The 16,630-nt window shown below is 39.9% G+C and overlaps 1 protein-coding gene across 4 annotated transcripts in view; it reads left to right on the plus strand.

Annotated features, from left to right (window-relative positions):
• The window catches only part of Lpar3 (lysophosphatidic acid receptor 3), a 59,969-nt gene that overhangs the window by 13,869 nt on the left and 29,470 nt on the right, over window positions 1-16,630 (plus strand). For all 4 annotated transcript variants that reach the window (XM_074079571.1, XM_074079572.1, XM_074079573.1 and 1 more), the window contains exon 2: window positions 4,436-5,192. In XM_074079571.1, coding sequence (XP_073935672.1) covers window positions 4,457-5,192 — 736 coding nt within the window. In that variant the 5' untranslated portion in view covers window positions 4,436-4,456. The remainder of the gene's footprint in view (window positions 1-4,435; window positions 5,193-16,630) is intronic.

A 16,630-nucleotide genomic window follows, 5' to 3' on the forward strand; every position in this document is an offset into this window, starting at 1 on the left:
GGAATTATAGGTGGGTATAGATTTAAATCTCCCATGCATCCTTAACATGAATAATTAAAAAGAATTCAGGAATAAACACAATTGCTTGTGCATAGATTGTTGGTGAGGTACCAACTAACCTAACACCCGATCTGGATGGGGTTTCTAGAAAAAAAAAAGTATTGTTCTACATTTGAGGACCATAAGAAAAGAAAACATACACAGCACCAACTGACCTTGCCTTCGATGCCGTGTTTCCTCCTGTGTGGAAGAAGAGAGTATTCTTGAAATCCAACTAAAAAGCCAGCCAGGAACTTGTAAGATGTAGCTAGAAATAAAAGCAGCTTGAGTGGTTTTCAAATGTCTTAATTTTCATAATTGTTTCCACATTCTGGGCTGGCTGGACATTTTTTCAGAGAAGCAAGTTTGGGAGAGTCTAAATGAAAGCTTTGCTCATGAAGTTTTCATTTGGAGTCTACATATAGACTTTCTAAGCCATCATTTTATGAAGTCTTAAATTACTGAAGCTTGAAGTTGTGGTTATCACTCCAAAGTTTAGCATCCTTTGTTTCTGGGTCAGACCAATTAAACTCTCTAAACCTTTAGTATGAAAAACAAACAAACAAACAAAATCAGCTTGGGATTTGGCAGAAATAAGGTTTAGCAACCTTACTATGGTCCTGAAATTGATCATATTGTGTCCTCCTTACCATAAATGTTGAACATATATTTTCAGAAAAGTATCTTTTTTCCCTTGGTTCTGTCTGGTGTTTTGTTTGCCCAAGGAGACAAAGCGTGGTGTTGTAGATAAACATGCAGTTTATGGGATGAGGCTGTCTGAATAGAAGTTTCCACTTCCCAGATACATGACCTTTGACAGGCGCTTCAGTTGTCCCATCTGCAAAATAGGTATAATAATGGTATCTGTTCTTAGGAAGATTAAGTGAGATGATCTGTGTAAAATGCAGTCTAGCACCTGACCTGCACTCAAATGTTAGTAATTGAAAAATAGCAAGAATACAGTGGAGATGTTAAATAATTCACCTGAGACCACATAGTTAATAAGTGATGGAGGCGAGCATGATGGCACATGCCTTCCCAGCTACTCAGGAGGCATAGGTAGGAGGATTGTAGCCCATGGTCTGAGCCCAGCCCTGGCAAAAGCATGAGACTATATCTAAACAAACTAAAGCAATTAGCTCTGGAGGCATGTCTCAAGTGGTAGAGTGCTTGCTAGAAAGCCCTGAATTCAAACCCCAGTACTTCCCTCCAAAAAAGTGATGATATTCTCAAATTGTCATATTTAGTGTTTGATGTATAAGTCAACAAAGGCACTGAATGCAAACTTTAATTTTAGGGACAGGGGGACAGAGTGTAGGACAGAGATTCATTCACTTGTTCATTCAATAAATTCTGACACTATCAAGGTGATCATAATAGACAAGGTCCCTGCTATGCAGGTGATACGGAGTTGGACACTGAGTGCATAACCACAAAAGAACATACGGGTTATCAAAGGAGCTACTGAGCAGTTGTCCTGAAGCTAAAATAGGCTCTCAGATAGTGAGAGCGATGAAGCCAATTTGAATTGATCAGAGGAGGAGTCTTGTGGGAGGACTTTTAAGCTAGGACTGAAATAACTTAGCAATTTGTTTGAAATTGCAGAATCATGTTTTAAGGTTTAAGAGAGGTCAAGAGATGATTAATTGGTCAGTTGTTATAAACTTGCCAAAGTTTTTGGTAATTTCCAGCTAAGAAAATATGATAATGTGTGCTTAATCTGTACTGGAGACTGCCAGTAGGCTTGGTAGCATATGGTAGAGAAGAAAATAAACATAGAATTACTTATCTCAGAATGCCCAGTTACTTAGTTTTGGAGCTCTGGGGTGATGGTGATAGGAAGTGTTTTCGGGAGAACTGATGAAAGTAACATCCAAATGTGGTCAGATGTCAGCAAGGGAAGCTTTATAGTTGTATGATTTTCTAAGTAAAAAAATCACTTTTATTTTCATTACCACTGAAAAACTCTGGTTTTTCACACAGGTCCCTGAGGTGCTTCCTATCAATGTTAAACTTGCTTTTTCAGAGCTGTAGAAGAAAGGTCATCTTGTAGAAGTTGTAGGAAAAAGATTGACTACATTAAGTAGAATGTATGCAAAATTTTTGAACTAGGGTTTAAGTCCATTAACTTACACAGGACATAGAGAAAACTGGGAAGAATTTTTTTTTAAATGACCCATAGTTCTACCATTCTTAATTAAGTATTTATATTTTGGGATTGTTTTCCTTACCTTTTTCTGAACCTTTAAAAATTAGTCAAAGCACATATATTTCAATATCTATGTCTCCATGTGTCTGTATATGATTATCTGTAATTAAAGCAATAATGTGCTTTTTCTTCTATTATTACAACTTCATAGTGTTATTTTCGTTTGCTGCATAATATCACATCCTGATTTTTTAAAACCAGTTCCCAAGATAAAACTTTGTTGTTCTTATTGCCTGTTTCTCCCAAAAGTAGATTCTGGGGCCAGGAGGAAGGAGCTACATAGTGGTAATTCTGGGTAACCAGTTTTTGGTGATATCTCAGCATTTTAAGACAAAACTACTTCTGAGTCTCATGACAATTTTTGCAAAAACATGTCTAAGAATTGCCATTTTGCTTTTGATGGTGAAAAGTTGAATTTGAAGATTTTTGAAATAAAAATCATTGAGGTTTTAGTGCATAATATAATTACAAATGTAGCCAAATGTAAGAACTCAAACTAAAAATCTAGCATCTCTTTAAGAAATTAGAAAATTTTAGCAGTATTTTTTTAACATCTGAATCCCAACATCCTTATAAAGTATTAGTCTTAACATTTCTAATAAATCAGTTGAGGATAATATGACATTTAAACTAGAAATATGTTTCTCTTAGTTGTCTAGCCCATGTAACAAAATAAAATACATGAATTATTTTTAATTAGTGAAAGGAAGTATCATAATTATATCATTAAAATTTCTTGTGTGGTGTTTTAGTCAATTCCTGCTGTTATAACCAAAATATCTTAGACTAGGTAATTTATAAACAACAGAAATGTATTGCTCACAGTTCCGAAGGTTGGGAAGTCCCAAATCAAGTCACCAGAAGATTTGGTGTCTGATGCCAACCCAGTCTCTGCTTTAAAAATGGTGCCTTGTTGCTGTGTCCTCACATGGTAGAATGGCAAAAAAGTGACTCAAAAGTTTCTTTAATAAGTGCTCTTTCAGAGAGGGTGATGGAGAGTGAATATTATAGAAGTACGTTGTATGTATGTATGAAAATAACATAGTGAAACCCACTAAAAACTGTTAAGAAAGAGTAGTACAGATAGGGTGAATTTGATGAAAGTACATTATATGCATGTTGTAAATGTCACAGTGAAACACCTTTCTGCATTTAACATTTGCTAATAAAAAAAAAAGAAAAGAAGAAGTGCTCTTTTATAAGGGCACTAATCCAGTGATGAGGGCAGAGCCCTTATGACCTGGTTGTCTCCCAAAGTGTCCCGTCCTGTCTCCCCCACGCCCCCACACCCCACCTCCCTCCAGGTTTTGCCTGGAGCAGGTTGCAACATGAATTGGGGAGGGACACAATGTATTTCTCAGATTGTTTATCTTGAATTTTTATGTACTTGCAATACAGTTGAAAACTGAATTTTCTCCTTAGATAAGTGTTTTCTACCTAACTCTCATACGCTGCTGGTAAGATTAGAAATACAGCCACTTTCAGCCACAGCATGACAAGATATATCACAAATCTTTAGATAAATTTATATCTTTTTCCTCAACTTGGAATCTGTGGGTATTCCTAAGTAAATAATTGGCCAAATATATAAAGATTAATGTGCAAGAATATTGATGCATGTTGAAACTGTTCTAGGAATGGGAGGAGGAAGGATAAAGGAGAATGATGGATGGAAGGAATTCAACTATGATATATTGTAAGAACTTTTGTAAAGGTCATAATGTACCCCCAGTACAACAGTAATATATAAAAAATGGAAAATTTTTTGTTGGATAATTATTGTCTTGGTTTGGGCACCATCACAGTGATCTGCCATTTTTTCTAAAAGCAATAAAAGAATATTGATGCATCCATGACCATTCATTCAGCCAGTCAGTCAGTCAACCATTCAACAGTTACCCACTGTGAGGCAGACAGGACAACTGGATCCCGGGATTATTTATAATGGTGAACAAAATAAACACAGAACCTGTCTCATTGAAATTGTGGCCTAGCCTGTGAAACAATTAAATGCAAGCTAAATGCCATGTTAGGAGGTCAGGGGCAAATTTATTGGAGCAAAGTCATTTACTGGGAGGTGGAGGATTAATAGAAGTTAGCCAGAAAAAGGGGCCCAGTGATGGTAATTGGTAGCTTAGTAACTGGTTTCACCAAGAGTGAGATTTGTTTCTTTAAATTTCTTTCTAGGATGTTCAGTGCCTCTCCACAATGAATGAGTGTCACTATGACAAACGGATGGACTTTTTTTATAATAGGAGCAACAGTGACACTGCTGATGACTGGACAGGAGCAAAGCTTATGATTGTTTTGTGTGTTGGAACATTTTTCTGCCTGTTTATTTTTTTCTCTAATTCTCTGGTCATCGCAGCTGTGATCAAAAACAGAAAATTTCATTTCCCCTTCTACTACCTGCTGGCTAACTTAGCTGCTGCGGATTTCTTCGCTGGAATTGCCTATGTATTCCTGATGTTTAACACTGGCCCAGTTTCAAAGACTTTGACTGTCAACCGCTGGTTTCTCCGCCAGGGGCTTCTGGATGCAAGCTTGACTGCCTCCCTGACCAACTTGCTAGTTATTGCTGTGGAGAGACACATGTCAATCATGAGGCTGCGGATCCACAGCAACCTGACCAAAAAGAGGGTGACACTGCTCATTCTGTTTGTATGGGCTATCGCCATCTTCATGGGGGCAGTCCCCACCCTGGGCTGGAATTGCCTCTGCAACATCTCTGCCTGCTCCTCCCTGGCCCCCATTTACAGCAGGAGTTACCTCATTTTCTGGAGCGCGTCCAATCTCATGGCCTTCTTCATCATGGTGGCGGTATACCTGCGGATCTACATGTATGTCAAGAGGAAAACCAACGTCTTGTCTCCACATACAAGTGGGTCCATCAGCCGCCGGAGGACACCCATGAAGCTAATGAAGACAGTGATGACTGTCTTAGGTAAGAGAAGCTAAGTGAGCCGTTATTTCCACCCATTCAGCAATCTTTTTTGAACATTGCTGTGTGCAGGGCACTGACTTGGCAGTCAGAATGTAACAAAAGAAAAGAACAGACATAAATCCCACCTGCATGTACCTTATACTCTAATAGAAGAAGACAAAATAACTGTTCTAATGGAAGTAAGCAAAATAAATATAAAAATCAAGATTAGTCTTATATAGAAAAATAAGTCAAGGAAGAGAATTACAGAGTGCTAAGTAGGTATAGCTTGTGAGATTTTATATATGTATATAGATATATACATATATCTTCATATGTACACATGAAGATAGCATATTGAAACCCACAAACATGTTTAAAAGAGGGTAGAACGGTTAAGAGAGTATAATAGAGGGGATGGATTTGATTAAAGTACGTTGTATACATATATGGAAATGCCATAATGAAATTCCTTAGAACAATAAATTTACACTTTAAAAAACTCATGTGAGACACCTAGAAGATGGCTTTTGACTATGAGACATTGCAAGAACTTTTGTAAACTCACAATGTATCCCAACAACAATTTGATAATAAAAAAGGGAAAAAGAAAAAAAACTTAAAAAAAAGCATTTTATCATATGCAAGATGGTCTCTCACAGTGTGAAACTGACATAAAAATAGTCCTAGATTTGTAATAATTCTGAAAATACATTAACCCTTGTTTTAAAACATGTATTCCATGTGAATGAAAAAACTGAACTAAAAAACTCAAGAATGTAAAAAAATAAAAGGGAAAGTTACATTTATCTTCAAGTGTTTTTAAGTACTATATCATTCCATTTCTGTTTACAATTATAAGTCATAATTTGTGACTCTTGGAGATTTTCACAAAATAAAAAGGCTTTATACCTAAGCAAAAATACATGACTTTTGAGCAGAGATGTAATGGTAGTGAAGGAAGGAACCATGTGGGTATCTGGAAAGAGTTCCAGGAAGAAGATGCAATAAGCATAGGAGCACTGAATAGCAAGGAGTCTGATGTGTCTGGAGTAGAGTGAGCAAGAAAAGTAGGAGAGATGAAGTCAGAGAGCCAAAGGGAGAGGAGTGAGGTCACTCAGATTATGTGAAGCCAGGTAGTCATAAGGACTTTGGCTTTTCTGAGTGAGATGAGAAGCTCCTGGAAGGTTTTGAACAAGGATATGACATGATTTGACTTACGTTTTATTGCTATATCGCTGCCTGCTATTTTAAGAAAATGCTATCTTGGGACAAGGGTGGAAGCAGGACAATTGCTTAGCAGGGTGTTTGAAGAAATCACAGAGGCCAAAGGGCAGTTAGAGGTGATGGTTAGATCCTGAATATTTTTTAAAGATAGAATTGATAGAATTTGCCATTGAGGAAGGTGAGAGGAGGAGGGGAAGGTAGGGAAGTGGTAAAGGTTCCTATGAAGACATCCAAGTGGAGTGCCAAACTTATAGAATAGACAGTTGGATATGTGAATCAGGAATTCAGGATTTGGGGCTGTGCTTATATCCACTCAATAGTCTTTGCAGGGAGAAAATGTACTTTAAAGCACAAGACTGCTTGAGGTCACGTGAATGTGAAGAGAAGAGGGTCAAGGAAGGAGCCTCCCTCACAGTAAGGAGCAGCCTGCAAGGGAGCCCCAGGGGTGGAGCCAGAGCCCCAGAACATGGGGAGGGGGGTGGCCTAGAAGCTAAGAGAAGAAGGCAGCCAAAGGAAGGGAATGCAGATTGAGTATCCCAGACTCAAATGATTGGAACCAGAAGAGTTTCAAACTTTTTATGTGTTGACAATCAAAAAGTTTCAGATTTTGGAGCAGTTCAGATTTTAGATTTTGAGATTAGGAATGCTCAACTAATATTAGCAATGTCGATACTGGTAATAATCCTGAGAGGTGATTTAAGACTCGGTCTTACTGGATTTAGCAAAGTGGTAGTGTTTTGATGACCTTGAGAGCATCAAACTTGGTCAAGCTGAAAGTCTGATTAGAGTAAAATGAAGAAAGAAAAGAAGAAGACACTTTAGGGAATTCAGTTTGGGCAGCCCTGAGGAGTTCTGCTTTGCACAGTGAGGCCTGTCTCAAGAAGGCACACGTGGTATGGTAGCTTTTCCTGTATTTTGTTTTCACTATGGTAGGTGGCCTGTTGTCTCACAAGTTCAGTCCTGGGTAACAGGTTGAGTTTGTGATGTGTAGGCAAACAGGAACTTCTGTGGTTTCACATGCCTTGTCTTCTCAGCATGTGTGGTGGTCACCACAGGGGGACAATTATTGAGAGAGATCCAGGGATATATTTCAGTCAAGTCCCAAAGTGAAGTGGCTATACAATGAATTCTGGAGCGATAGTTCATATTGGAGGATGAAGAGCACATGTGGTATGGACAGAAAACATCATGTCTCTAGGTCCTTACATTGCTTATAAGATTTGGAGGTGACCGGAGACACAGTACAACTGTTAAAATAATTTCAAACCAAGGGTTTATTTAATGCATATTTATATAGTGCCTACAATTGCCAAACATTGTCCTAAGTGTTTTTATGAATATTCACTTGTTTAATCTCATGGCAAGTCTGTGAAGTAGGTGCTTCTGTCATTCCCACTGACCGGATGGTGAAACTGGGCGGAGTTTAACAACATACCCAGTCGTTACTGTGTTAGTGGAGGGGCCAAGACCCTGTGGGACTGGCCTCCAGGACACATACGTTTAAGACCAAACTCGGAAGCTACTTTTTATTTATTTGGATTTTTTTATTGGTATTCTATTTGTCCAGTCTTCTCATTTGAACACCTCACCTTCCTTTTAGCATCTTGACAAGAACAAGAAAGGGCAAGTTCACATTCATCAGTATTTCCCCTCCTGATCTAGATAGGCTATTGATGATTTTTGGTAAAGAGTGAATTTGGGCATTTATAGGTGAACTGTGCCATGTGTCCCACTTAATTTGTAGGCATAATCATTTCCTTGGCTACATGTCTTGAGGAATTACCTACCTGCTTAAAGAGGAAACTTTCCTTTTCAGTACATTATATATAGCATACAGCAGGAGAGAGAAAGGGCATCTGTACTTACAGATGGGCAGAATAGGACTCTATGCGGTAGTCACAGTCTCTAGCATCAGTGTCATGTGTAACTTTATTAATGATTATGGAAGTTTAAAGTAAATGAGCTGTGTGGTTTTGATAAGTGTGGTATTGGGCAGAAGAAAAACGGAATAAACAATGAAATTGCCAAGTAGAAGAGAAGTTGTGGGATGAAGATGACACAGCCCTGGGGAACTGGTCAATGGCAGGAAGACAGTTTGGTATTGAGGATCTAGTCAAGTTCCTCCTTGGTGAGACAGAGGGATCTGGTGGAGACAGGAAGTTTGGGGACAGGGGAAACGAAACTGAAGAGCTAGATGGTGTAAAGTTTTGAAGAGGTCTCACTCTTATTTCTTTGGATGACATGAATTTGGGGTTTGGCCCCACTTGTGAATCAAAGCACTGAGCCCCTTCCATGAGAGCACCTACCACAATGTCTTCCTAGAGAGGAAGCCCCTCATTGCTCTATCTAATACATGTAATAATTCAATTGAATTCAATAAGTCAATGCTTGCCTAAGTCAAACATCTCCCAAATGACGGTACATTAGAAAACCTAGCAGTGCTGAAATCCACCATCATTGTAGTGCCTGGAAATGTCTCTGTATGTGGAAATGAATAGCCTAATACTAAGTTATTATTATTACTAGTAGTAGCAGTATTGGAAGTACTAGAGTTTGAACTTAGGGTCTTGCATTTGCACTCTACCACTTGAACTATACCCTCCAGCCCTAACTCACTTTTGTTATTTTTTGAATAGGAGTCTTATTGTTTTTACCTGGGGCTGGCCTCAGGCCATGATTTTCTTACCTATGCCTTCCATACATATGGGACCACAGGCACACACCACCATTCTCAGCTTGTTGGTTGAGATGGGTTCTCACTAATTTTTTGCCCAGGCTGGTCTTAAAAAGTGACCCTCCCAATCTTCACCTCCCAAATAGCTAGAATTATGGCATGCACCACCATACGTGACCTAATTTATTTAATGATCACATGATTTAAATATCTTTATGACAATATGCTAAACGTTTGTATTGATTTATTCATATATATCTTGCAAGGAAAGGTCATATAAGATTAAATCCCAAAATTTCTTACAAACACTCTCCTTTTATATATTAGAAAGCCAGTCAGTTAAATACATATTAACTGTCTATTAAATAGCATCTGAGATGCAAGTGATTGCATAAATTCATTGAGTTTAATCTCACTTCAGGAAGGAGAAAAGGGTGGACAGGGGCTACAGAGTTTGGTGAAGCTTCTTGAAGGCATGGGATGTAATCTGAAGGGATAGATGGGATTTCATAGGCAAAAGCAAAAGATATTCTAACCAGGAAAAACAGCATAATCCAAAGTATGATGGTAGAAACATCTAAAGCGTGTGTAGTATGCAACAAAGGGCCCAGGAGCACAGATGCTTGTTGTGACACAGAGACAAGCAGCACACCGATAAGCCAGGAAAGTTGAGTCAGCTGTCCTCTTTGGAGGAGGAGAGGTAGACCAGATGGCCTGTGTGTTCCTTCCCAGCATGAGGACTTTTGGTTGAACACAAAAGTACATGGAGCAGAATGTGAATCAGACTCTTTCCTTGAGGGAGGTGGTGGTGATGATGGTGATGTGTGTTTCAAATCTGTGCATGATTGCAAAGTCTTGTAGGCGTCTTGTTCTCATTTCAGCAGCCCTAAGGCAAATGCTTGCTCACCTCTGAGCTGCGATGTGTGATGGGGCCCTGTATGTGAAAGAAGTTGCTTATTGGAGCTCATTGAAAAGACATTGGAGACATACGATCCTGCTTTCCCAAGGTCACCAAGGCCCTGCCTAAGACAGAGTTTTGAAATCCTACTTTTGTGTGTACCCAAAGCCAGAAAAAAGCCTGTGTTTATGGTCAGGAAACACACCATGTAAACCGTGCACACAGAGATCAGAAAATAGGCTGACTTTCTTCCCTTTTGCAATGTCTTGAACTGCAAAAGAAAAGAAAGGATGAAGGGATTTGTGAACCATACTTTTGAAGACTTCCATGAAGACTTTGTTAGGGTGATGGTTTTCAAATTGTACTGTACTGTACAATATATACCGCTACAGTAGTCCCCAGTTGTCCATGGGGGATTCATTTCAAGAACCCTAATGGATGCCTGAAACTGGGGATATACCAAATCTTTCATATACTGTGCTCTTTCCTGAACGTATGCACTGATAATATAGTTTAGTTTATAAATTAGGCAGAGTTAGAGATTAACACCAACAACTGATCATAGGACTTATCGACCTCTGTATGCAAGTTTTTTCTTTCCTTCAAGCTGAGAACATTCACCTTTTCACTTAAAAGAAGCAGCTCTTGGCTTGTCTTTGCCATATCTAAATTTCCAGTATCACCACTCTTGCACATTGCTGCTACTTTTAAGTAAACTTAGGGTTACTTTAACGCAAGCACTGTGATACCATAATAGTTGATTTGATTGCCCAGATAACTGCTAAGTGACTAATGAAAGGGTAGCATATACAGCTTGGATATGCTGGACAAAGGGATGATTCATGTCCCCAGCAGGATGGAGTGGGAAAATGTGAGATTTTATCATGCTAATCAGAATGGCACACAACATAAAACTTAAGAATTGCTTATTTCTGAAATTTTCCATTTGTAACTTCCAGATTGCTATTGACTGTGGTTAATGGAAACTCTGGAAGGTGAATAAGGGAGTAGTATTACCATGAGATTTTAACCAACACATTTAAAAATGGTATCAAATAAAAAGAAATGTTAGTATACATTGCATTTAATAGGAATAAATACTATTTCATAGTCTTTTCTTTCATCTGTGTTTGTGGGTACTGGATTGTGATCTTAATATATCGTTCAGCATTGGTTATTGTCCAGAACATTTGAAAAGCCATGGTCTTAAGATCAAGGTTTCTTTCATAGCCAATAGGACTGAAGTCTTAAAATATGAAACATTATTTTCGTTAAGGTTTTTGAAAATGTTTTTTGATAGTTGACAGGAGGAGCTGGTTGTTTTGTCCTCATTTCATCCTCCCTTTTCTTCACTTGGATTGATGCTGAATCTCTCTTTTCCTTTTCTTGGAGGAGAGAGGGAAGAGGCAAAGTGGTGGTAAGTGAAGAAACAATGCCTGGAGTTCCTGGGCTAGAAGGAAATGGGTGAAGATGAATTACCAGAAAGAGCCTTGCTAGAGCACTGCAAATAATCACACATGGTGTCTCTGCAATACTAAGTCTTTTTCACCATTGTATTACATTGCTTTCATTTGATTTCATGTAAACCCTGCAAAGTAAGTACAGAAGATATCACTACCCTATTTTCCTGCCATTTCCCCTATAGTCAAGCTATAATGAATTACTTACCACTCCATATTTCACCTTTCCCCTGGTTCTGCCTAGGAAACTCACATTCACCATCTAAGACCCAACTCAAATGCCTACTTTCTGAACCTTTCTTTGCTTGACCTGTGTAAATCTGATTACTTCCTCCTTTGGGCCTCTGCTCAATCCTATCTGTAGCTCTATCAGTGCACTGAATTGTTTGCATGCCTTTATTTTGAACTAAAGTTTGTACACTTTGAAGTCAGGGGCTGTCCCTTTTTATCTGTCTTTGCATGTCCAACATGCAACACCCTGTCTGGCACATGCTTGTTGGGATTGTGAGAGAATGAATAAATGAGGAAATTGAGATTTAAGGAAGCCTAGTGGCTTTTCAAAAGCTGAAACTCAAAGAAGAACCTGGTTCCCTCACTTCTAGCTTGGTCTTTGGAAGCTCTGCTGGGACATGCCTGTGAGGTAGACAGTGTCAGGGGAATGGGTGGGTATCCTACTTTCCAATATGAGGAGCTAAGGTAAGGGAGGGTTCCATCTTGGGAAGGAAAAAAGAAAGGCGTCTTGCCTAAAAGCCTTTTATGATGAGGTCAATATGTTGTGCGCTTTTAGGATTTCATTTTATTTAACCTTTATAATAAATAATGCAGATTTTGTTTGTTCTTTTTAGGCACTGTACTGAAGTTCTGAACTCTGGACTTTGAACTTCCTAAGCCAGTGCTCTACCACCTGAGCCATGCCTCCAGCCCTTTTCACTTTACTTATTTTTCAGATAGGATCTTGCCCTATCTGAAACTTTTGCCCAGGTTGGCCTTGCACTATGATCTTTCTATTTCAAATAACTAGGATTACAGGCAGGAGTCACTGCTCCTGACCCTGGCTTTTTTTTGTGTGTGTGGGGTTGGGGTTTGAACTCAGGGTTTTGTGCTCTACTGCTTGAGACATGCCATTTTGCTCTGGTTATTTTGGAGACAGGGTCTTGGTGCCTTGTGAACTATTTGCCCAGGCTGGCCTCAACCCTCGATCCTCCAGATCTCAGTCTCTCGAGTAGCTAGGATTACAGATGTGAGCCAGCGGTGCCCAACCAAACTTAGATTTTGAGATAGGGTCTCACTAACCATTTTGTTCAGGCTGTTCTTGAACCACACTCCTCCCACCTCTGCCTCCCATGTGGCTGGGAGTATAAGTGTGAGTCACCATGGTTGGCTCAATGCAGATGTTTTAGATACAAAGACATTTGAGTAGGCTTACATATAGTTCCCATAGACCCACACTGGTAAAAATATTAATATTCATGGTTCTGAATGATTTGCATGTTTTATTTCATTTAGTGCTCGTGACAACCGTATGAGAAAAGGTATGTTATTATCAGTTGAAGAAATTGATGCTAATAGAGGTTTGGCATTTGCCCAAGAATAATAGTAGAGCTGAGTTTCAAACCCAAGCAGATTGGCTCCAGGATCCACTCTTCCCAGTCAATTAGTGGCCTTTTGCAAATAAGAGGGTATTAGAATGAGGTAACCTCAAGTCCTTAAGTTTAGAACTTGTATCTCACTTGATTTCTAGGTAAGTTTATACCTATTTAGCTCACTCCAGGTTTGTTGTAAAGATTTTGAAGTGTGGTAGTGACAATTATGACATCTCCTGGGGAGTGACAGCTCCATATTCTTCACACTGAATGCTTATTAATACAGATGGGTAGAGTAAGGACTTTGGAATCTAGGAGTGAATTAGATTTAAATCCTGGCTTTGTCACTATCAAGTTGTGTGACCCTGAACAATGTACCTAGTCTCTTTGTGACTTGATTACCCTATCTGTAACATGGGTATATTAGTACCTTTGGGATGGTAAGGTTTTGAAGACTCAGGGAGCTAATACTCCCAAAGCAGCTAGGGTAGTGCTTGGTCACAGTAGGCACTAAGTGTTAGCTGCTTTTCTTAGGCCTTGGTTTGACTTTGAAGAGCTTTGTCCTGTATTCAAGCAGAACGCCCTTTATCCCCAGCAGTGTTACCAGGCACAATGGAGACAGGGACTAGCTGCCGGCTGTTGGCGCCATCATGGTGTCAGATTTTGTAATATGGTTGAGAAGCTAAGAGGAAGCTGACTGGGTGTGCTTTGCAGAGGCTGCTTGACATGGTACCAGCTCTGTCCCTAGACCCAAGTCAACCTGAACATGGCATCACCACGAAACTGAAAAGTCTCACCCTCACAATACTGGTCTCTGTGAACTACCTACCTTCTCCCCACAAAGTCTGCTAGTGATTCCTATCTCTGACAGATGATCTTTGCATTAAAAATTCATTCCACTTTTGCAATGTTTACAAATAAAACATAAATGAGACCTTGACCACCAAGCAGTGGCTTGGTAAGAGTCCTTTAACACAGCACCAGCATCTGTGTATAGACGTGCCAGACATCCTCAAAAGAAATGGTCCCTGTCTTGCTGACAAATCCTTCCAGAGCACCTCATTCATAAGTGCTCTTATCACCTTTGCTAGAACTGAGATATTCGTCCTGAGTCTGAAAAGAACTGAGACCAGAACCTAGGCCTTTTGATGTTGTCCACAGGTTTCATCAATGAAATGTCTTCGTCCATTCAAAATAAAGAAGGGAGGGCATAAAGGGAAGGAGGGAGGGAGGAAGACACATGTATTTGTGCCTGTGCACACACACACTTCAAAACCAGGCGGCAGAAGATAACCAGAATCCATGGGAAATCAGAGACATTCGTTTCCAGCTTTTGTGGCCTTCCAGCTGCCTCTGCAACACAGAGGCCTGCTTTCAGCATCTGCTGCCTCACGTGCTTTAGTAATCAAGTATCCACTAAAGCTTTGCCTTATGGAATGAACAGACTATTAGCACCCAGGGGCTCCTTGTCACTATGCAGGAAGTCATATCAGATAAGAAAGACTAAATCTTTTCTGAGTAAAGCCATCCAGGCACCAATACTTACTACAGAGTCCAGGGGTGTCCGCACTCTGGTCTTGAAGCAGATAATCAGAGAACCAATTTGTTGTAGAAATTTTCTTATGGGCTTCATGATGCTGCAATAAGGCTTTATAGGAGGGGGCATCTGCCTTTAGGACAAGCTGCAAATGAGTGAGTACAGAAAGACAAACGCCTCTCAGTTGTTGCCCCAACAATATTGTTGGACACATCACCTCCCCTTTTCAGGGGGAGCATAGGATTAAGAAGACAAATATGTTTGATGTTGGAAGGAAGACAGCTTCAAGATGGTTTTTGAAAAATCCATTGTTGTACGCCAGTCCATCCTACCTCTTCAGACTGCCACTTCCACCACCACAGCCTTGCCTTCTTTTTTCTGCCTCTTCATCATCTCAAGTCTGACTCTTGCTCCTTTTCTTCCTATTGACTGTTTCAGATGCCTCCCTTTGCAGTCATTCAAAGTCACTTTTCCAAATCATTATCTCTCTTTCCAGTATCATCCCCACTCTGCCTTTCTCCTGTTTCTTGCACACTCCCTCAGTGCTGTTAAATTAAGTGCACTCAGCTTCCTTATTCCCCCTTCACACACTCTTCTTCAGAACTCCATTCTGGTGTTTCTTTTTTTTGTTTTTGAGAAACCCAAGACCTTCCTCCTCAGCTGGAACAAACAATTTTTGGCTGTTTTCTGAGTGCAAGGGACAGAAACATTTCTCACATCTGATCTCTTTAAGAAGAAAGTTTGCAGGGAAAGTCCCATTACCCAACTATATCCAACCCTCCTACCTACACCTGACCTCCTGGAAGGTTCAGAGTTCCAGAACTCAGCAGTATCCAATCTTGGAGCCTTGATTTCTTGGAGAGGAGAATGTGGCTATTATCTGTTACTCAGGTGTCACACTACCAGGTTAATTTAACACCTGGAGCATTATGGTGTGTGTTGACTCATGGTCGAATTTTATCAAACTCATGATAACATTTTACTTTTTGAAGATTTCAACTAAGTACTGCTATGCTAAGGTGAAGGTGCTGGAGTGGGAGGTGTTTGCTGTAATCACATCTTTTCACAGACTTAGAGATCAATGTGGAAACTTGTGGTAAAGAGAAGGAGAACCAGGAAGGACTGGATCGGGACACCAAAGGCCCTTCCCTCCTACTCTGTCAGTTGTCCTTCCAGTTGAGGCACTTCTCACCATCTTCTAGCTGGTTCCATTCTCTTGCCTTGGAAAAAGAGACCTGTCCTGGGTACCTGAGTAACAGCAATGCACAACAAGTGTTAGCTGTTTGTTTTCATCAAGTCCAAGGATTTACCACCCAACAGTGGTAAATCCCCTTAGTGGGCCTAAGTTCCTTCTTTGTATTTTCTCAACAAAAAGAGATTTCTGTTTTTTGAATTTTCTAATCATGAATGTGTATGGGCTACCTACCAGGTTTGCCTCAGTGTAGTAACACTAAGACATGGTCCCTTCTCTGAGACACTTTGCATTGGTTTGCTGTAGTGTTTTATAGTTGTCAGGAGAGTCAACAGTTGTGACATGTGAGAAACAGGTACACCAAGACAGATCTACTTCATGTAGCTTTTCATATGTCTGGCTTATAGGGAACTGTACTTTTGGACTTAGCTGAGGAAATGAGAAGCCTATACAAAAAAGGCATATATATATATATGGCTGAATAAGGGGGTCAAAGTAAAAGAATACTGTGGGGTTGGGTGGTCCATGAAGACCTCCCCAGAGAGGTAGGCCATAAGCCAAATCTCTATGGAGCAAGTGGGGAGGAGAGGGTAAGGCCTTGCAGAAAGGAGAAGAAGTGGGTGGGGCAGGAGACAGGCATCCACACAGTTAGGACCCACCCTACTAAGATCCAGGGCACTTGGGGAGACTTTGATCGCCTTAAATTAGTGTCTACAGGATCAGGAGGATTAACTGCTTGTGTTATCTCATGACCAGCCTCCTTTATTTAAAAAAGTGTTTTCTTAGAGTCTCCTTGTCTTCTTTTGGACTGGTATTTATTACCAGCCTCAAGCACTAACAAGAGGAAGCCTGACACTGTGTGGCCAATACCTCTTGCATGTTATCTTA

The sequence above is a fragment of the Castor canadensis genome, chromosome 7 (assembly GCF_047511655.1).
Source record: "Castor canadensis chromosome 7, mCasCan1.hap1v2, whole genome shotgun sequence".
Lineage (NCBI taxonomy): Eukaryota > Metazoa > Chordata > Mammalia > Rodentia > Castoridae > Castor > Castor canadensis.